The 21,263-nt window shown below is 38.8% G+C and overlaps 1 protein-coding gene across 16 annotated transcripts in view; it reads left to right on the top strand.

The window, feature by feature from the left end:
- MARK3 (microtubule affinity regulating kinase 3) overlaps positions 1 to 21,263 on the top strand; it is a 65,522-nt gene that overhangs the window by 38,327 nt on the left and 5,932 nt on the right. For 2 of the 16 annotated variants that reach the window (XM_030950261.1, XM_030950263.1), the window contains 6 exons: positions 1,255 to 1,472; positions 6,678 to 6,781; positions 11,424 to 11,588; positions 12,342 to 12,599; positions 14,918 to 14,944; positions 19,593 to 19,637. In XM_030950261.1, the coding sequence (XP_030806121.1) occupies positions 1,255 to 1,472; positions 6,678 to 6,781; positions 11,424 to 11,588; positions 12,342 to 12,599; positions 14,918 to 14,944; positions 19,593 to 19,637 (817 nt within the window). The remainder of the gene's footprint in view (positions 1 to 1,254; positions 1,473 to 6,677; positions 6,782 to 11,423; positions 11,589 to 12,341; positions 12,600 to 14,917; positions 14,945 to 19,592; positions 19,638 to 21,263) is intronic. The other 14 variants (XM_030950267.1, XM_030950269.1, XM_030950268.1 and 11 more) reach the window with 10 other exon arrangements.

Genomic DNA, 21,263 nt, shown 5'->3' on the forward strand with positions numbered 1-21,263 from the left:
TTAATTCTCTTGTTCTGCCTTGTGTTGTCTCATAAATTCCTGACTGTGCTGGCAAAATCTTGTTACACAAATTGAAGAGAATGTTGCAACCCCCTTTTTCATGAAAAGCACAGCACTCCTCCCCCATGCTCTTGTATGTCTGTTCAGCTTTTGTTTTCTTTTGACACTAGTAGGTCAGCTTGTGTCTAAAACTTGAAGAAATGTCAGTTTGCCAATATTTCTGGTTTCCTGTTTCCTGAGGCTAGTGTCACTTGGTTGTCCCCCAGGAATTCAATTTCTGAAGAACAATGACTCTGACAAACTTACAACTTTTCTGCTTAATGAGAGTGCAATGTAGTAGATTAGGATTTTCTAAATGTCTTAAACATCCTCCTGCTCAGACACTTAACTCATGAAAGGAATCCCAGTTTAGGCATTCTCTGCATTCAGAGGTTGCTTTGTTTGGGGAGTCTTCTGGGATGCCAGTTACTGGGGTTTTCGATACCTGTAAAACATATTTTAGCCACATATTATATATTTATATGTTTCTGCATTTATATGTATTCTTTATGTCTGTGTATATACATACATACACTTTTTGATTAATTCTTACTAAAACATTTAACTAAGAAGTTGATGTAACTTGATGTTACAGAGGTAACATCCGAGGTGTGAGATGTCAGAGAACACAATCCTGACACACCCCACAGACTTTACCCAGTGTCCAGGAGGCTGTTAAAGCAGGAGGGAGCTTGGCACTGTTGAAGGGGCTTCCTCATTCTCAGGTGTGGGAGCAGTTGTGTGTTCGTGGCACATTTGGGGAGGCTGAGCCACTGCCACTTGTGCAGAAGCACAGAGCAGCAGCCACCAGTGCTGCTGTGTCCCCAGGCTGTGTCACCACCTGCCTGTCTCAGGAAATTGGCTTGAGCTGCACATGGCAGCTCTGTGCTAATGAGGGATGCTCTGGTTTGAATGAGTCAGTTGCTTGTTAAGTCTTTAAGATGTCTCTAAAGTATTTTTCTAGCAAGCCAAATGAGAAACCTTAATGAAATTCTTGGAACTTTCATGGAAATCAAGTGTACCTTCACCTTACAAGGTTTTTGTTTTTCACAATATTCTACTGTTTCCCAAAATTAACATCTATTTCAATCATTTCATTATCTTTTTGCAACTCTGGTTCCCAGTGTTAACTGTGTTGGTTCTCATGTGTGATAAAAAATAGTCACCGAACTTCTGAGAAGAAAAATCCTTTTCCTGTTTCTTTTGTTTTTGAAGCTGGACCATCCATCCCCTCAGTAGTGGCATATCCTAAAAGAAGCCAGACTAGTACCACAGACAGTGACCTCAAAGAGGAAGGAATTCAGTCAAGAAAATCCAGCAGTAGTGCTGTTGCAGGAAGAGGAATTGCACCAGCTAGCCCAATGCTTGGGAATGCCAGCAATCCCAATAAGGCTGATATTCCTGAACGTAAGAAAAGTTCAGCTGTCCCTAGTGTAAGTAGAAATGTTTATTTATCAAAACCTTTAATTTTTTTGAGGTGTAAAAAAGTGTTAAATGTGTGATTTTTTCAATGGTGCTGATTTTACTTTTCGTTTATCAAGAGTAAATGTAGGTATTTTTCTCTTGCAGTGTCAGCTATTCAAGTTACCTCTTAATAGTCTTGAAGTAGTCAGTATTCATAATTAGCATTAGTAGGTCTTAGTAAACAGATGTGATTTGGGTATTAAGAAAAAGTAAAACAAAAAAAAGGTAGTTCTGTTACTCCTGGTATCACCAACCAGTCCTCTGTGGCCTCTGTACAGAAGAATGAGATCTCTATTTTTGTTATCCTGTTTCATAGTTTCATGTGTATAAGGAGCCACCTAATCTTTGTCCTCAAACATTACTGTTTTAAGTCATAGTTATGTTGTTAAGAATATCAAAGAAATGTAATTCTAAAAACCCTTCAAAGATGTATTTCAGCCTGTATTCAAAAGGAGTGTTGCTGGCTTTTGTCCTTGTGGGCTTCCCCCACCTGCCTCTAAACCACAACAACAACAATAAAAATATACAAAGGAGCAAGATAGTAAATGTTCATGGTTTAGCAACAGGCAGTGTGCCAAAAGAAAGAAAATCCTTTATTAATTTTGGCTTTAACTTGTGTTCTCTGTGGTTCCTCCCTCAAAGCAAAGTTGGAAATCTGTTTTCACATAATGCTTCAGTCATGTGACATTTAATTTCTAAAACTTTGGGATTTTGTATTGAAAAACTTCTTGCTTTTCAGAAGAAAAATTTCTCAGTCCTTTATTTAACTTGTTCAACTTGCAACAGAACTTTTATTTTTTTAAACTCATCCCACAAAGCTGTCACAGTTCTTTGGTCATAATAATTAGCACCATTAGTTACAGCAAATGAGAACATAACTTCCTGAGCTGCAGGACAGTGAAGCAAAAGAAGTGAAATGAAACTTGTTTTACTTTATTGGCCCTGTATTGTCAGTTGACTCAGTGGCTAGTAGTGACTTGACTCAAGGATATCAGCCCAAGAGTTTCCTTGGAAAAACACATCTTCTACTGTAGCAGCTGTTATTCATAAATGTGAACAAGAATTCAGAATTTTGGGGGACCCTTTTTGTTTTTGTGGTCCTCCACAGTTTCCCTTTGTTCTTGATCAGTCCAGAAACCATTCAGATTTGGTTTTCTCTTAAAACACAGTTCTTAGCTATTGAATCTCAAAATAGTAGGATAATCAAATCAGTTTTTGTCCTACTTTAGGCTTCACTTGATATTGTATGGTGCCTTGTTCAAAAGATTTATGTCACAGTTACAACACACTTTACATTCAGTATCTTTTCATCTTCTATTCTGTGCCACTCCCAAATATTGGGGATTTATTCCAGTAGGCTTTTTTCAAATTTCTTACTACTGTACCTGAAATGAAATTTCTGCTCATAACCAGACAATGCTTCCCTGACTCAGTGTGCAACTGGTCCAGCTGATCTTTTACTAGCAGTGATACCAGGTGGTGAACAGGAAATCGGACTTGTGTTGCCACTCAATAATTAGTGTTTAAAATTGTCTCTGTTTATAGCTCTTCACACCAAACAGTTCAAACCCTTTTTTTTCCCTTTCCTTTTTCTCCCCCCTGCAAAAGACTGCAAAGATGACACTTTGGCTTTCTGGTTATTGGGAATGAAGGGAAGCACTCAAAAAATGATTTTTTAGTCATTTCCTGCAGCTGAGTAGGGAATTCTGTTTCTTACAGTGTTGGCATGCATCCAGAAGGAAAAAAACACAGGAGTTATCATATTGTCCTGAGGCTGAAAAAAGTTTGAGGTGAAGAGAGTTTCGTTTTACTGAGCACTGAAGTCCTGAAATCTGTAATATGATGGAAAAGCACTGCAGAGATGTAAAAATATCCTATAAAAACAATTAACATTTTCACAGAACAACAAAAGCAGTAGAACCAGTCCTTGCTGGAGACCCTTAGTCAGGTGTGTGCTGCTATTATTGAGTAACCTAGCATAAAAGCCTGCACTTAAGGATAAGAATTGTGCTTGGACAGCAGATAGCTGAGTCTGGGACTGGAGTGAGGGGCTCCAAGCTGTGCTTCTAAAGTTGATAAGAGTGTTTAAACTCCTGTAAACAAAATTGTTCTGCAAGCTGGACAAGTACAGATCAAAAATCTTCAAGCTCTTTGGGCAAATACCACATTAATAATGAAAACCTGCTACAGACGTTGGATAGTTAGCAGGAACTGGTATATCTATGTTTTAATAATTCCTTGTTTGTTTCTTAGAGCTTTGGATTTTTTCCTTAATGTTGTAGTAAAGCTGTCCCAGAATCCTGAGAATAGCTTTGAGAAAACTGGAAGAGGAGAATAGGTGGTACATTTGAAAAGTCATCCAGGACCAAAAACCATACTAGTGCTCTTAACTAAATACATTGGTTCACTGTTGTAAGTCAGAAGCTTTTTATTAAAGTTTTTCTTCAGTCCTTCCCCTGGTGTCTCTTAATGGGAAATAGCCTGCCTGAGCAGTGCACACAAGACTCTCTCTAGGAAAAGAGGAGGACTCTGTACCACAAATTCATCCTTTGTGCAGTGACTGGACCTTGTGCATGTGCTCACAAGTCTCAACATCTGCTGGGCTGTGTCAGCTCCTCCTGCAAAGAAGGCTGACAATGCCATGAAGGCAAACTTAGGCAGCTACCCCTGACCCTGGGAGTTGCCATTCCATCAGGGAATGCTGCTCTCACCAGTTTCCAGTGCTGTGCACCTGTGCTATTTAGTCATGTCCAGAGATTAACAGTCTAGAGATTGGCTGAACAAAAAGTCACAGCTGAAGAGCTTCCTTGATGAATCGTGAAAGGTCATACACTAGAAAGTGTAAGGGCCCCAATACCAAGACTATTCTTGCCAAAACTGAAATTTGAAACCTTGAAGTGCTTAAATCTCTTCCTCTAACCTCTGAAATCTGAGTCAAACAGGAAAAAATGTATACTGATGCTTCCATCTTAGCGTTTCAGAATGAGCTGGGAGAGCATGTCCTTGCAGTCCTCTGATTTCAGATATGAATACCAAAACTCCCAAACCTGAAAATGCATAGTCTTAAAAGTCTGATCTAGCACAGAGATTGCCATCTTGTCTTTCCAGATGTGCCACATGACAATACATTGTAATGTTATGTGGTGTTTTCTCAAGGGAAACCAATATTTCATGTTCAAAGGGAGCAGGTGGAAAGAAGGAAGCCACTGATTATTGCGCTTATTTCCCACCAGAAGACCAGTGTTGGATGTTTTAGGTGCTTCATCCTCTAGTATGTTCAGAACACAGAACAAAATGATCTGCAAATACTGATAAGCAATATTTTGCTGTACCATTGGTTTGTGAGGCCTCCAGGAAGTGTCCTGCACAATGTGGCCTCCCAAGAGCAGATAAACAAAACCTCACCTTAGGTGCACAGCTTTCATTGCTGACATGTTTAGTAAAGAGAGAGGAGTTTATACAGTGATAAATGTCAAAGTGGAAGAATTGGTGGTGGGGTTTTTAAAAATAAATAAATGTATATGAAGACAAGGGATGTATAAGGAATAAAGCACAAGGAAAGGGCCAGGAAGGCATGTGATGCTTGCCACGTGCTTATCCGTAAGGAATATCTAGTGAATAATACTTGGGAACCCTTTAGACAGCTGCATGCATCTAACATGTTAATTAATTGTTCTGCCAATCTAAAATATCCTTTGTACTTTTTAACACCAGGAGCTTGTGCACTACACTGTACATTTGTGTAAAAAGATGTGTAACAAACAGGTCAGCAGTCCCTTAGACAAGATGGCTTCAAGGTTAAATAGCTCAGGGAATGTGTTGCTTGAGACTCCCTAGATAGCAGATATTTTGCCTTAAGGCACTGGAGGAGCTTTTGGTATTTATTGAGAATACTCCACTTTAACAGTTTTATTTCAGGTTCGGAAACAGCAAAGGTTTGGCTACTCTGCTTTTGTGCTTGAACTAGTTTTTCCTTTCTTTTTTTTTTAATCCTTCTTGCCATGATTCTCTCCTGTGACCGTTTATGCGAAACCTTTTCTTAATGCTATTTTAAAATCCGCTGAGTTTCCCTTGTCCGTCATAGCATAATTCTTCAAAGAGCTCCAAAAGGTTAGTTGAGCATGAAGTCCCCTGCCTGATTCTTAGTGGCCCTCCTTACTCAACATGTGCTTATCCAGGTGCTGACCGGTCATTCCCTTAAGCTGACCTCCTCCAAGACTTTCCCCAGCAGTGATGTTTGAAGTTTATAGCCTTTTTTGCTTCCTGCTTTGCCCCGTGATCCTTTTCTTTCAAGAAAACTTTTCAAGTTTTTTTTCTACTTTTTCAACCATTTGCAGTTTCCTGTGTTTTGTTCTTGGGGTGGGGAGAAAAAAATACAAAGGCTTGCCAGCTTTTACTTCCTCTACGACCTGGGGGTGCATGTTTGTCTGGACCACCCTGCTTTTCCTACAGTAATTGCATCTAACTTTTTATAATTCTGTTATCTGTGAATTACCTGTAGCTTCTCAGTCGTTCCTGGAAAATTGACCGCCAACTTGGGCATATCTCCACCCTCTTTCTCTGTAAAGACAGAGGCAAAGTAATTCTATTTCTTTTCTCCCCTCTAAAGTAAGGTCTGTAGTTTAAGTCCCCCTGGTTCTCTTGTCCTCAATGTATTATGCTTGTATTGAAATGTGTATTTTAAAAAATGTCTTACTAAAATTCTCTGCAATTTGTCTCTTATTCTTCCCTGTTTTTAAAACTTGTCTAGTGTTTCATAGTATCTTAATATTTAAAAGTCCGTGTTTATCTTCCCACTGAATTTTGCCACATTTGTTTGTTAAGTCTTTGCTTTTCCTGTCTTGTTTAAGGACATGATTTTAACTTAAAGGAAAATTCTCCAAGCTACAAGTGGTAAAGTATTTTAAAAATAGGCTATAAAGACACAGGCTATGCAGATGTAGAAGAATGCTGTATATACTCAGAATTTGTAATTCAGAACATTTGTAATTAAAACCTTTAAGGAATATTAATTCTGAGCCATCAGTATGAAATACAAGAACAACTTGTTAGAATTATTTTAAGTTTTAGAGCTGTGTAGAACTAGCATTAAGTAAAAAGCCTTCTATTATATGCAGACTAGCTTCAGAAAAGCCTTCTGTGGGGAATAACAAACCTGTGTTTTTTAATTGTAGAATAATACTACCCCTGGAGCAATGACACGCCGCAACACTTATGTTTGTAGTGAAAGAACCACTGCTGATAGGCATTCAGTGATACAAAATGGCAAGGAAAACAGGTATATGAAATGTCTTCCTATGGTGTATGTCACTTGTCTTCACCTTTCCAAAAAAAATTCTAATGCCTAATTTAAAAATAAGTGGTATTCTAATGTAATGCATAATGAAAGGTGAGTACATATCTTTGGTTATGGAGCACCTGTAAGTATGTTGGGGCTTGGGGTTTTTTCCTATATTTAATTTTATAGTCTTTATACTTAAAATGTAAAAGGAAGTTTCTAATTTCTGGTTAAATACATGAAATATTTATAGCAGCTTCATCTTAAATGTGTTTTGAACTCTTGTGGCCAAACAGCATATGCTTGCAGAAGAGCCTTGTTCAGTGTCAGACTACAATCTTGAGCCATTCTCTTTTTATATTTCACTCTAAACTTGCTTCACTGGAATTATTTGAAGTACCATTTTTGTTGCAAAGTCTCAGGGAAAAGGTAATTTTTTCTCAGCGAAGATGAAATGATGATCCACCATTGTCTGGGACTAACTGTTCCTTGGTGATACTCTGGCAGTCTAATTGTTTCCCAGGCTTCACAGAAATCAGCTACTTCCCTCCTCAGGCTGTCTCCATATTCTGAGTGAAAACAGTCAGAGAAATAGCACATTTCTTTTTAATTTGCTGAATGAAGGCCTGAGTAGAGCATACAGTGGAACTGGAGCTAACCACTGTATGTGTTGGCACTGTGGTCACATCTACTGCCAGCCTGTGAAGACTGAGAAGAGCTGTCAGAAATAATATTATAGTGAACAAAAATATCAGGTATAGAGTAGCAGCTGGGAGGAGCACCACCAAATTTCCTGCCTGGCTGAGGTGTTTTAATTTCCAGCCCTTCTTGTCAGAATTTTACTGCTGTCAGAAGATGGTAACAATTAAGTAGCTAACCCTTGCCAGGAGAGCACTCAGATAGCTGGTACTTAAAAGAATGTGAACCCCTCTACTGTGCTTCCCAATTTTCTCCAGCCCTTCCTAATATGATATTTTGTAAAGGGTGGGAAGAAAATACCTATTTTCTAACTTGTGTTTTTGCACAAATTTTTTTCCCTCCTTTTGGGAGTTGATGAGCAATTGTGATGTTGACTGGAAAGCCTGTCTATTCCCTGTTTAATTCCTGGAGCCTAGGGATAAAGAGCATGATTTTGACCCTGTCTCTTCCTCCTAGCTTTCTGCAAATGGAAAGTGCTTAAGGGAGGAGTCAGGTGTAAGTTTGAAGATTGCCAGAAGTGTAATTGGCCAGCTGGGCCTGCAGTCACCTGTTTTGTGAAGTACAGCCCAGCTCTTCGGTGCTGTCCCTTAGTGTGCCTGTCTCAGCCTTCACTGGTTACCCCTTGTTAATGTTACCAAATTGTTTAGGGTAAAGGTCACCATCCTTTCTCTGATTTGATATGTTAATAGCTTTTTTCTTTCCACTCTTTGAAAAAGTTAATCTTTCTGTCTGTAATAGTTTCGATAAATTTTTATTACTTGATTACTTGGTTTAATACCATTTCTGTTCATCCTTAAACTAATATCTTGCCTACAGTTTCTTTATTACATTTTTAAAAGCTACTAGATACTGTTTACTAGGAATGCTTGAGATTTAGATGTTGCCTTAATTTGGAGTAAGTTCATACTCATAAAGAGCTATCTTATGAAATAATTTTATTTCCTCAGCTTCCAGTTTCTCAGGAAACTGATGTTTTCTGGTTTGTCACATATAGACCTTAAACTCCAAGTTAAGATTGAGTAGCACTTGACAACTATATTAGTTGTGGTTTATATTCATAATTAGTTATCCTTGTGTAATTTACCTTTTATTGTAAATATGATATTTAAACATCATTTGCTTTTTCTATAAACTATCCTTATTTGGGTCATTTAAAATGTCTGAATTATATTTGCACAGGTAAAAAATGTCTTTATAGCTTTTATCATGCATTTTATGATTATTACATTAATTACTTTTTATAGAGGTTAAAACCAGAAAAAGTAATGAGAATGCATTGCTAATTGTATTACAGTTGGAGACCTTTCATTGTCTGAAATGCTTCAATGCTAAACTGCATGATCATTTTGACACAGTTTCAGAATTACTGTGATTTGGCACAGAATTCAGAATTTGCATCTGAATGTATTTTGTTGCTGTAACTGAATAAAGCATTGACTGGTCACATAAAGTGCAGGGACCTTTAATGCAGGAAAAATCAACATGGTGATTGATGGAACTGGCTCTTCAGAATTAATCTTTAATGCAACTGTACTCTCAGCTTGGCAGAAAGTAACTCTAGAAACTTGTTCTTTTTTCTTCTGTAAAGCAAGATCTGAAGTTGAACCTGGGCTTTGTACATATCCAAGGTTTAGTTAGAAGTTACTTCTGTGCTTTTGAAATGTCTTTTGGTGGTGAATGTTACAGGCTAGAGTAATTGCTGTAATTGGTTTATTACAGATTAGATTTTAGATTTTCCATAGCTACTGAGATACTGACTGACTCAGTGAAAACTTGGGAGACTTACCATAAAAGGCAAGATGCACGCATTTAAAATCTCTATTTTTTCTGTAGAGAAAGTGTTAAAACATTGGTTATTCTGCTTTTATCTTGCACATTGAATTCTAAGAAGGCATTATTTCTGAAAGTATGAAACCTTTAAAGAATCAATAGTCAGTAGATCTGATGTTGGAGACAGTAGTCTTGAGGACTCATGCCAGACTGGTAGAAGCAAAGAGTTCTGAGTCTCCCATCTCTCTTTAATACATTGTGTGGCTGACACAGGCGTTCTGCTGGAGACAACTACTTTGGCTTTCCTCCAAAGCCTGAGCATTAATTAACGCACTTGGGGACTCATGAAGCACTCTTCATAATGATAGGCAATTGCTTTAAATCATTTGTAACACAAATGATTTACAATAGCTTCAGATTTTTAATAAGCCTTGGCACTAATTGGTGATTGTTAGTTCACTGTTCCTGTGTTCCCAGGCTAGTAATCCAAAGAAGCTGATTTCTAGCAAAGCATCAGAGGAGGAGAAGGTCCTTTATTGATACCTTTAGATGTCACATCTTTGGAGGCAGGTGACTAAAAACTTGGGTCTTGTGTTGTAAAACTAGATTCTTTATCTTTTGCAGTAAATATAGAGGAAATGAGCTGGAAGAGCTTGAGAGACTAGTGACCAGTTTTGTGACTTCAGGGTATTAGTTTTGAGATGAATGTTCATTTTCTGAATATTCCTTAAAACCCTGGGGTAATGTAGATGCTGGGCCTGTATCGAAGGCTTCATTTTAAGTAGTGCTTTAGTTGTCATCCTGATGGATCCAACATTGTTGAGATGCATGTGTGACTCAGATGAAGTTTTTCAGATCCTGAAAAGTTAAAAACAAACCAAAACCAAGTATGTTTTGCTAAGCATTTTAGCTAACAGTTCAGATGTCTGAGCTGTGTGGTGCTTTGCACTGGTGCTTTGGGAGCCAAGCCTGAGAAGGGGGAAGCTGACACTTGTAGCTGCACTGACATTCTTCTCTCCAGAGTCTGCTGTACCAGAATTCAGTAACAGGATTTGAGATTTTGTGTCTAACCAAGAAGTAACTTGGAAGTGAGCATGCAGTGTCATGAAACTGTCACTGAGAATTATTGATTTCTTAACCTCGAGCAAAATTTCTGAATTATAGCTGTCTTACTTTTAAAGCAAACTTCAGGTGAATGAGGTGGTAGTGTAGTCTGAAAGGCCCAGAACATCTTGTGGCTTCTCACTTCTCTCCTATCCTTATCATTACTAGATAATGTGAAGGCTGCAAGGAGTATTTTGGCCCAAATAAATAAATAAATTTAATGTTCCTATTTGAACATACCATGCAGCTGGCAGCTTACTGGCCATTCTGCTAAGACAGTGCTCTATACTTTCCTTCAAAGCCTGAATGGTAATTTGGAAAATTTAATGTTCATGGTCAAAGCAATACAAGATGCTCTTCAACAGTCATTCTTGTTTCTTCAGGGAGCAGCAAGCATGTTCAGTGCCTACTACACGTACAGGTTCATTATTAGCAGCCTTTTTCTTTTGGCTTCTCTGGAGTTGTTAAAGATCATGGTATTTTTGGCTTTGATTGTACCTGTGAAGTCTCTCAGTTATCTGATGTAGATTTAACAGCTTGCCCAGCTTTCACTAATTTCTTTTAACATTCTGAAAACAAAGGATTTTGCTGTAGTAATGGAGCTATCATGAGTCTTTTGGAAAGTGCATTTGGTGGGGGTTTTAATGCAGTTTACTGTTAAGAGCAATACAAGTTACATCAGTGCTTTATCATAGAGCTTTGGCATAGAATTCTGAGTTATTAGGTTCTGTACATCAAGGAGGCTATTGCACATCAAGGAGGCTATCACTGCAAACTAATGCTAATGGTAAGAGCATGGGCACATAGAGGTGTGCAATGCCATGTAAGTAAGGATGCTTTTTAAGGGGATCTTTTAGACATGTCCAGTACCATGTAAGTAAGGATGCTTTTTAAGGGGAGTGTAGGGCAGTTACTGCTGTTACCTAGAAGAGGAGGGCTGTTTGAATTCGTGTTTTTTGATAAACCAGTTAATAGAAGGAAAAGTTTGCTTTTTTTTTTATGCAGTAGTTTGTTGTTGGTCCATCATGCTCTTCTTTCTGCCTCTGCCTGAACCCAAACCCCCTCGCAGCCTGACAGAAATGTTCGCTTACGCAGCTAGCCCTGCTTCAGTTTGTACCACATCCTTCTCCAGTGTTCGGCTGCGACATCAGAAGTCGATGTCCATGTCAGCCTCTGTGCACACGAAGATGATGTTGCCTCCAATAGACAATGGCGCAGATAACTTCAGGCCTATGTAAGAACCAGAAATCGTTGTGACACTAACTTATACCCACTGCTTCTTAACTTTGTGCTGTGGAATTTTAGTCCTAGATTGTTCTAGTATATTTTGCCCACAAGATGTGTGTTTCCTCATTTTTTTAGTCTCGTTTACATTTGTCTTGTGGTGTGTCAGGCTGTCTGTGACATAATCCTGCAATAATGAACCTTAATTTTTTCCTATTGTTAGGAGTATTGGACATTCCCTATTGTCAAAGTTTGTGGGAGACTTTAACTGTGTATCCCGAAGGACTTCACTACTTGGAGCAGTTCGCTTGTAGAGAATTTTGTGTAGGATACTTTCAAATTAATTTTGTGTAGGATACTTTCAAATTAGCAAGACTTTCAAAGATGTATGTACAGAACGTGGAGGGAGAGACATTAAAGTTACCTATTCTCTTTCCTGGGAGGAAACTTTACCGGTCTATTCTTTTATCAGTCTTCTCAGCAAAACACCGTAGGCCTGGTTTATCTGGTCTCTTCCAGGATACTCCTGTTGCACTTTTCTGCCTATGTAGGTTTCTGTTTCGGCAGCCTCTTAATCCTAACTTCTTATGAATTTTGATTCCATATGGTGCTGTTATAACGTTGGTATTTCCAACCTGGGCCTATATCAAAGTGTGTGCTTACGCTTTACCGTAGACCGTAGCGTTTTGTGTTTCCTGCTGAGCCGCAGTGCCCGTGCGAAGGCGTTCTAGCGTTGGTTTCTTTGTTTTGTTTTCTGCCCTAGCGCTATTCCCGATCAGAGAACTCCCGTTGCTTCCACCCACAGCATTAGCAGTGCGAGCACCCCTGACCGTGTTCGTTTCCCCAGAGGGACGGCCAGCCGCAGCACGTTCCACGGGCAGCTGCGCGAGCGCCGCACCGCCACCTACAACGGCCCGCCCGCCTCGCCCAGCCTGTCCCACGAGGCCACGCCGCTCTCGCAGACCCGCGCCCGCGGCTCCACCAACCTCTTCAGCAAACTCACTTCCAAACTAACCAGAAGGTAAGCCTCTTCAAGTGCCAGTGCAGCGTGTCTGTCTTTTATTTCCTTTTTGTAGTAGGAATACATCATAACTTAAGCAATTTTTGTCCACATTCACTGGTTAATGGCTGAAGTTCTGCAACTTAAAATGCAGTTGTTTGTGATTTTTTTCATTAGGTCTATTTTGTTACAGAAGCCATTTTTTTTGGGAGCCGAGTCAAATAGGATTAAATATGAGATAGTTTGGTCTGTGCTGTTTCTTCTATGCTCTTCAGCCTCATGTCTGCAGAGATGAAACATTTCAGCTCAGTTGAAAAGCTGCTCAGTAGATGGCATAAACTAGGAGCCCAGTCTAGATATTTGACGTAGCATTAGAAGCTCAAGTTGTGTTTCCCATCAGTGTTTCCAGCATAACCTTGCTGGCAACACAGAAATAGAAATATCACAGGTGAAGCAGTAGTGGCAGGAGACAAAAGCTTCTGTTGGCAGTAGTGCTGTCACAGGCCATCTTAAAATAATGGCAGTATTAGTGTTTCAGTCTAGGCAGGAGTCTGGCCAAACCTAAAAATATTTATTCCTACTTTGGCCTTTAGTTGATGTGCAGATTCTGCATTAGGTGTGAAGGTGTGGTGGTCCAGCCAAGGCCATGCTTCAGCAGGTCTTGCTCCTGCACTAACAATTTTATTCTAACTGAACTTCTAGTTTCAAATCCATGTATGATTTAGATTAGTTACTACAAACCCTAAAATTGAATTTTTTTTTCTTTCTCTATTTAAAACCTGTCAGTTCCCATACCACATACTTCAGACCATTGATCTCCACAACTTGCATTTGCAGAATTGAGGGCTTGTTTGTCTTTGCTGTAAGATAATCATCAAGCTTTTGTACACTCCTTATCAGGTGAAGTTTTTTGGACAAGATCATTCTGATCTTGGCCTGCTAGCTTTTGTTTTAAGCTTATGCCACGTCAGCAGCAAGCCATTTCCTTCCTGTCTACTTTATGGCTATGGATGCCTCCCTCTCAGTATCACATTTGCAGTCTCCCATTCCTACAAAATAATGCTAAGCCACACTCCAGTTTTTCACAAATGGCTGATTTGAGTTTAGAGAGTGAATTTCTTTAAAAATGTAGAAGTTGCTTCTTGGCAAAACAAGAACATGAGAGTCTAGCCTTTGATAAATGTTTTAATTTGCTCAGTTCTCTGCCAGGTAACACTTCTCTGGGAAAAACTGTGCTGTAGGAGATTTGGTTTGGGTTTTCCCCCTTCTTTTTATGTTGAGAGAGAGAGAAGTTTAATTTGAATATTTTTTAAGTGTTAAGCCATCTGCTTTATGTCAAGTGAAGTCTTAATCAGCCACATCCTTTTGGCATGTCTTTCTTTCTGTACTTTTGTTTGTAATATCCTTACTTAATTTTCCATTTGACGTTCCAAACGTGGACGCTCAAACTGTGAACATGCAAACTTTTCAGTCAGTTGTTTAGGCAGCATTCAAACTTCTGTCATTACCTCAGAGGTTCATCTTTTGCAGTGCAGTGTGGTTTTCTTGAAGAAGTCTTCCCCCCCGACTTTTGACAGTAGTTTAAATTCCATCTGGACTTGATTAAATTACATGCAATTGTAACACAATAGCGCAGTTACAGATGATTAGTTTGCTCTTGGAGGATCTCTTGCAGCTGGGGCTCTGTTATATTCAGTGCTGTACAAACTACTGAGGAGGTAGATAGTGCCACTGAAGGACATGGTTATGTTTCTTCCTGTTAAATAGATTTTTTTTAAACCTTATTACTCATTAATTTATTGTAGCATTCTCTATGGGGAACCAGAAGTGTTTTGGTTATGAACTACTTATGCTCTAGTGTAGGCAATTATTACAGCTTTTGCCACTAAAACAGCTAAATATTTAAGGTAGTTTCTAGCACAACATGGCTGACCTAATGTTATGAAGAAAGGAAGAAAACTAATACTGAAGATACTCAAGATAGAATTATGGTAGTGTTACTGATTTTTGCTTTCCATGGTAAATATATGAAGAAAATCCATACATATTTTTACCTGACCTTGCAGATTTTGAGTTCTAAAGTGTTTTGACACCAGTACATATTTTAATTCATAGGAAATACTGGTTACATATTTCCCAGAAAAAAATTGAAAGTAACAGTGCCAGGAATTTGACTCTTCAGCCCCTAAATCATCTGCCTAATCTGAGAATGTATTGAAGTGTAATTTAATTGTGCATTTAAAATGAGATATTTTTGCATGTTTCGCTCTAAATGCCTTTTTCAGTTTATTTTGTACAAATTTTTTTGTTAATTATTATTTTGGCTTAATTTCTTTTAGAAACATGTCATTCAGGTTTATCAAAAGGTAGGATTTATTTATATTTAAAAAAAAGTGGCTCCTGCAATTAACAAAAGATTTGGCTTTTCTAGCCTTGGTTTTCTGAAAACTAAACTTCCTGCTGAGAACTAAATACTTTCTTTCTTCAGAGGAAAGCATAGAGTAAATCCATTAACTCATGATGATACCTAAGAATCTGTGGCACCATCTGTGTTGTATAACAAGATGCTAAGCATGCCTTGTGAATTCTTCTTTCTTTGATAGAGTTGGTAGTGCCAAAGTAATTCTGTTCTCTGTACTAATACACTTAGCATGCTTATGTTTGAAGAATGAGGTGTTTGATAACAATGATGAAAGTATAAACAAAACATAAGGTTGCAAGCAAACTAAGGTAAGTGTTGTTAAATTTGTTATCTCTCTGTTTTATGATATTGAAGAGAAAAAAAGATTTGAAGCATTGCCTGCAGCTGAGCACAGCTGTGAGTTGAAGTTTTGTGTGGAAGATTGAATGAAGATTCAATAGCTGTATATTTATTTTAAAATGGGGTGCATTTGTTGGAGTGAATTGCAGCTGAAGTGCAAATAGAGCTCTTCAGTTCTCAACAAAAAGTACAACATTTATGCAAATTTATCAACAAAAGGGAAAAGCTCAGAAGTCTGATTCACATTTCAAGCCGAAGGATTGAATTTAGTTTTGCAATTTGGGAATGAATCAAGCTGCTATATTTCTCATTAATCCATTATGATTCATGAAAATTGCTTATAAAATTTTGATGTGCAGGTCAATTTTCCGGAAGAGTTTCGTAATAGCCTGTTTCGTTGTACCACATCTTGGAACTTCTTAAAGGGTGGTACTTCCAGTTTCCTACTACTGATCAAAACCAGGGAGATGGGGCCAGAAACCAGGCATCTGTTTTAACCTTCAGAATACAAGGCTCTGCTTGTGACTGTAATTTGGAGTTTTAGACCATTTCAAGGAAATGCTTAGATTAGGGAGTCCTGACATAAGTAAATTGCTGCCTGAATGTGGATTTATTATGTACAGTGCAAGGCTGAAAGTACCCTACCTGATGAACTGAGTAAATTCCATGCCATGGTGATGATAATCAGTGCTCTTCCAAACATGTCCATGTTTGGAACTGGTGTTGCTTGGCTTGGCTGGCATTGTCACAGCTGACTTGAGAAAATGCAACAACTTAGGTAAGGAAAGAAACCATGCAACTCAGCCTACAGCTGGAACTGAGCAGGGACAGTGGCTTTAACCCAGTTTGCATCATCAGCTGTGGGTGCAGCCCACTTCTAAAACAAAAAACTGTGATCTGTGCAGCCCTCTGCAGCTGGATGCATCTACATTTGTTCTGAAGAAAGATGGAAAATGCTAATATGGGTACAGTTTTAAGCTAGAAAGGTTACTGTTTAAATTTGAGATTTCAGGTAATTTTTAGGTAATTTTTAAAAAAATTGCCTTTGACTTGAGACCAGGAGTCTTAGACCATGGTGGAAATATCTGCTACAGCTTCCATTAATGTGTCTTTTTGAATAAGAAATTTGTAAAGTCTTACACAACCAGCACAGGAGCAATGTGCTTTTTAAATTCTGTTTTAAGAGTGTGTGGTGTCCTTCCATACCTGATCTGTATATAGGTACAAAAACTGAAAATGCTGGGGCTTTTTAGCAGTTTCTCCTGGATATAATTGCTATGAATCCTACCTGAACTCACTGTCTTTGTAGTTTCTAAAAGAACTACAGTAGCCCAGTAGCATGTATACATAGTGCCACAACATCAGTTCTAGGGAGCTGAATGAAAGTAGATGATCAGTCACTCCTTGTTAAACTGCTGAGTTTTAATACTGTGCTCAGTACACAGAGGTATCAAATATATATATATGTGTGAGTATATATATATATCTATCTTGTACTATGCACTGTCTTTGCCAATCTGCATATTGTGGAAGTCTTAACTTTTTTTTTTCTCTGACAGCAAAAATGACTCAATGTTCTGGATTTTATTGCAGCATCATTTCTCTGTTTCCATAAATTGATCTTATTTTATCATCTTGCACTTTTTGTTGATTTTCAATATCTTTTTAGACAGTTTTCTTTGTGTTTACTTGGATATTTAAAACAGCATACAAAGATGTAAAGAACAGGAAACACAGCATAATCTGGGACAGATGTGTGGAAACAATCAGATTTGTGAAAGCCCTTCATAGACCATAAGGTAGATAATGTGTAAGCATGGCATGACAAATGAGAACAGAACTTGTCTATGTATTTGTTCCATTCTCAAGACCAAGAAGCATCTTGGTCCATAAAATCAGTTTATGTAAAACACAAGCAAAAGCAGAAAATTTAAGAGCATAAACTAGCACAGAAGTGAAGATTGTTTTAGCAATTGAGGAGGCCTCAGGGCTGCCTCTGACTCACAAAGCCCAAGCAGAACAATCCTGGCAGTACAGTCAGTGCCTGTTCCCAGAGCAGCAGTGCTGGGCTGTAGAGCTGGACCATAACCATGTCTGTCATGAAGGAAGGAGCACCTTGAGAGACTGGCACAGCTCTCCTAAGCTTGGCATGATGGCTCATATTTGAGGTTCTGTGTCACTTCATGCAGCTCCTGCTGCTCAATGAATGGAACTTTGATGCATGGAAAAACTGAGCAAAGTGAGGGTTTTCTGAGAGGCTTCTATGAGAATGTTTATTATTTCAGAGTGGCAGGTATATTCTAAATAATGACCTTTCTTAGATTTAGAGTCCTGTGGTTTACAGACTGAACACTTTGGCTTAATTTCAAACTGAAAAGCTGTCAGAACATCACTAGGGATTTTTCCTTACAGACTTTTCTGGACAGATTCCAGCAACAGTAAGGCTGTTCATTGTTGGGGAAACTGGTTGTGCTCCCATTTTCTACAACCTTTGGCAAGCTTCAAAACAAAATATCAAAAACCCCACAAAAATCTGTAAATGTTTGCAGCTCTTAAAGCTGCCATCTTCCACTTCCTAGGAGCACAGAAAGCTCTCTGAAGTTTAAGTACTCTTAACTTTTCAGTTGAGGAGTGTTTTCTAATTTGTTGGTTGCTTTGCCCAGTAAAATAATCATCTGAAAAGGGAGAATCTGTTCAGTTGGTCTATGTGGTGGTTCCTACCTGCCCCTTTTTTGGTCCTGCAGAGCTCTCATAGGGCATGACTTCATGCTCTTGGTATATACAGGCATGAAAAATGTTTTTCCAATTTCTCTTATATCCACCATAGACTAGCAGCACAAGATCTCATGAAAATCAATTCAATAACTTCCCACTTTGCTCTGGGACTTCCAATTGTCTTCTTCTCATTTTTTCTGTATCTTTTTTGCTTACAGCTGTGCATTTGCCTCTGACATTGTCCCTGTTGTACCACAAGCAGTGTGGTACCTCAGAGAGCAGGGTCCTGCTTGGATGCTGCCATGAGCAGCAGCTCTCAGCTGAGCAGCTCTGCACCCTGTTAAGTGCAGTTGCTTTGCAGTAGCCTGAGTTGATTTTGGGCTGGTTCTGTGGCCCATGCAGCCAGTGCTGCCTCCCTGCCCCTCACAGTGCCAGCACAGCTCCTGGTCCCCTGTGACACGGACTGCCAAGAGTCACCTTGCAAGGCTGATCCCTCACCAGAGCTCTCAAAAGGAAGGAAAGGAGGAAATCACGCCTTGTAACACCCCACACACCCTGATATAAATATCTCTCTGCATCAGAAATAAGGTTACTGTCTTACCTTCCTGTCCCTAGACACCTGCCACCCAAACTGCAGTGTTTGTGTTACTCAGGGAAGCCATGCACTGCCTTGGTCTGGATGAAAGCAGTGTACAGGCAGCATCCCCCTGAGCAGAGTTAATGCTGATACATTGAACCATCCTTCTTCATCAGTGGGACGGTAGAGAAGGATAATTTTCCCCTTCATTCTTCTTGACCCTGGGCTTTCAATAGATGGTAGTGACCAGCAGTGTCGCCTTAAGCACTGTGAGAAGGAAGAAAGCTTAAGCTTGTTCTTGGGTGGGGAAGATGCATCAGTGTGGAATTACTGGGATGGAGTTACCACAGCTTGAGAAATCTTGGATTTGGCTCTTAAAGTTCTGCTAAAATGTATATGCATCTTCTTCTTTTGCATGAAGGTATTTTGGTATTGTTTGAACAGGCAGATCTGATGAGCATGCAAATACACAAGGCCATCAGACTTGCCTGTAAATAGTTATGGGGATTTTTTCAAATACATACTTTATTCCAAATAAAACTTAAATAACATTAGCCTAAAAATACTTGGGAGTTATTTCTCTTTTAGGAGGTACTTAGTAAATAATACAGTCACTTCAATATGCTTTGTAACTTCAGTTTCACATTTTCTGCTTTTAGAAGATTTATTCCATGAGTTCTACAGATTTAATATATAAACATGTACTGTTAAAATTAGTTTTGGTCTGTTTAAAAACTTTAAAAATGGAAGTTTATAGACTTCCATTTGGTGTGACAGTATGTTACTTTCTGTGTTTGTCCTGACCTACCAAGTTCTTTACATCTTTGTTGTTTTGTATTTTAACATACCTTTGGTATGATTGCAGTATCTTTTAGCAACTACTCAGATATTATATATATTGTAGTGTAAGATTTGTCTTCTCTTTCCCACTTCCTTTTGCTTCTGCATTCTTTTCATTGAGGCTCCCGACTGAATATGAGAGGAACGGGAGATTTGAGGGCTCAAGGTGAGGGTAAAATTTTTGTTTAAAACGTTACTTAGGTGAGTCTGAACCTTTCTTCCCTTGATTATGTGGCATAGTGGCTTCAGGCAGCAGCTTTTTTTATTCATGTAAGTCACTGGAACTAAACAAAGAAGCATTTCTGTCTGCAAAACAGCTATTAAAGCACTGACTGACTTGGTTCTAAAATTTCATCTTTCCTGTTGCCTTTTTCCTTGTGTGTTTTTTTTTTGCATTTTAGTCATTGTAATTTGCTGTTGTTGTGTAGATGTGTAGATGAGTGGTCTCTAGTGAGGCTGTAAATGTGTGGAATAACCACTGAAAGGTGATAAGATATTTCTCATCTCCAAAATCACAGGTAGTTTAATATTTTTCATGTTATACTCTTCTTACAAAATCAACATATCAAAAAATATTAGAAATTATCAAACTGCTGGGTTTGCCGACTGTTTTCAAGTAGAAAAAGCTTCCAAAAATAAAATGAGCATTGAATAAAAATTGGTTTTCCCTGGCCCTTTACAGCCCTATTAAATTAAAACCTTTAAACAAAATACTGTTTAATTTGTGTGATGAATTTTGTAACATCTGGCAAATCACATTGCATAGTCTTATGATTCTCACAGTCACAAGAAATCTTTTAATAGAAGAATTATGAAATAGGTTATATTTGAGAAATATATTTATTTAGTTGTGGCCTTGCTATCACTTTTTATTTAACTTTTTCATAACTGCCTGCTAAATAGTAGTAGAAATAAAATGTGGTGTAACCATTGCCATCTCTTTCAAAGAGCAGCTTGGCTTAATATGGAGGCTCAACATGAGACCTAAACTGCATGGTTGGGGGCCAGTCAGGTTAGCTAATAGTTAAGTATGACAGTCAATATATTTAATTAAATTTGAAGAGGTGACTGGCAGTGTACAAATATTCACAAAGCAAATCTGTATTTTGTCCCTGGAGGTCCAAATGTAGTTCCTTATTCTTTAGCTGCATGACTACTGATGTTAATTTAAATAGAAGGATGATTGCAAACTAGAAATTTCTGGAACATTTCTTTCCTTTGTCCTGTTTAACTTTACTTATCCATACCAAAAGAAAAGCGCTTTTATTAAAAAAAAAAAAAAAGTTGCAGATTTGGGAAACACACCTTCAATATTTTGTGCTTCATCTCTTAAAAGTGTGGCAGCAATGGCACCCTCTCACCATCTTTACAAACTGTGTTGAAGAGGTGTCTAATAGTGACTTCCAGCTCTCTTTATGCACATCCCCCTCAGAGGCACTTAACTGCAGAGCTTGTAGCTGCAGAGGATTCCATCACTTTGCCTCTGTCAGTGGTTGGTATTTAATGAATTACTGACCAGCTCAGGAGGAGGCATCTCCTCTCTGAGCAGCCCCCAGGGTGTGTCCCTAGGGATCATCTCAAACACGCCCCAGCAGGAAGGCCAGAGTGGAACTGAGCCAGCCCAGGTCTGGGGGCTCAGGGTGACCCTGGGCAGCAGGTGGGTGACCCTGGTCCTGCTGTCTTTCCTTCTGCTTGCAGCCAGCTGCTGTGGGGCTCCAGGGGCCCTCCCAGGGCTCTGTCTCCTGGCTGCTGCCCGGGAGGAGGTGCAGAGGAACACCCAGCACCTTTGTGC

The sequence above is a fragment of the Camarhynchus parvulus genome, chromosome 5 (genome assembly GCF_901933205.1).
Source record: "Camarhynchus parvulus chromosome 5, STF_HiC, whole genome shotgun sequence".
Lineage (NCBI taxonomy): Eukaryota > Metazoa > Chordata > Aves > Passeriformes > Thraupidae > Camarhynchus > Camarhynchus parvulus.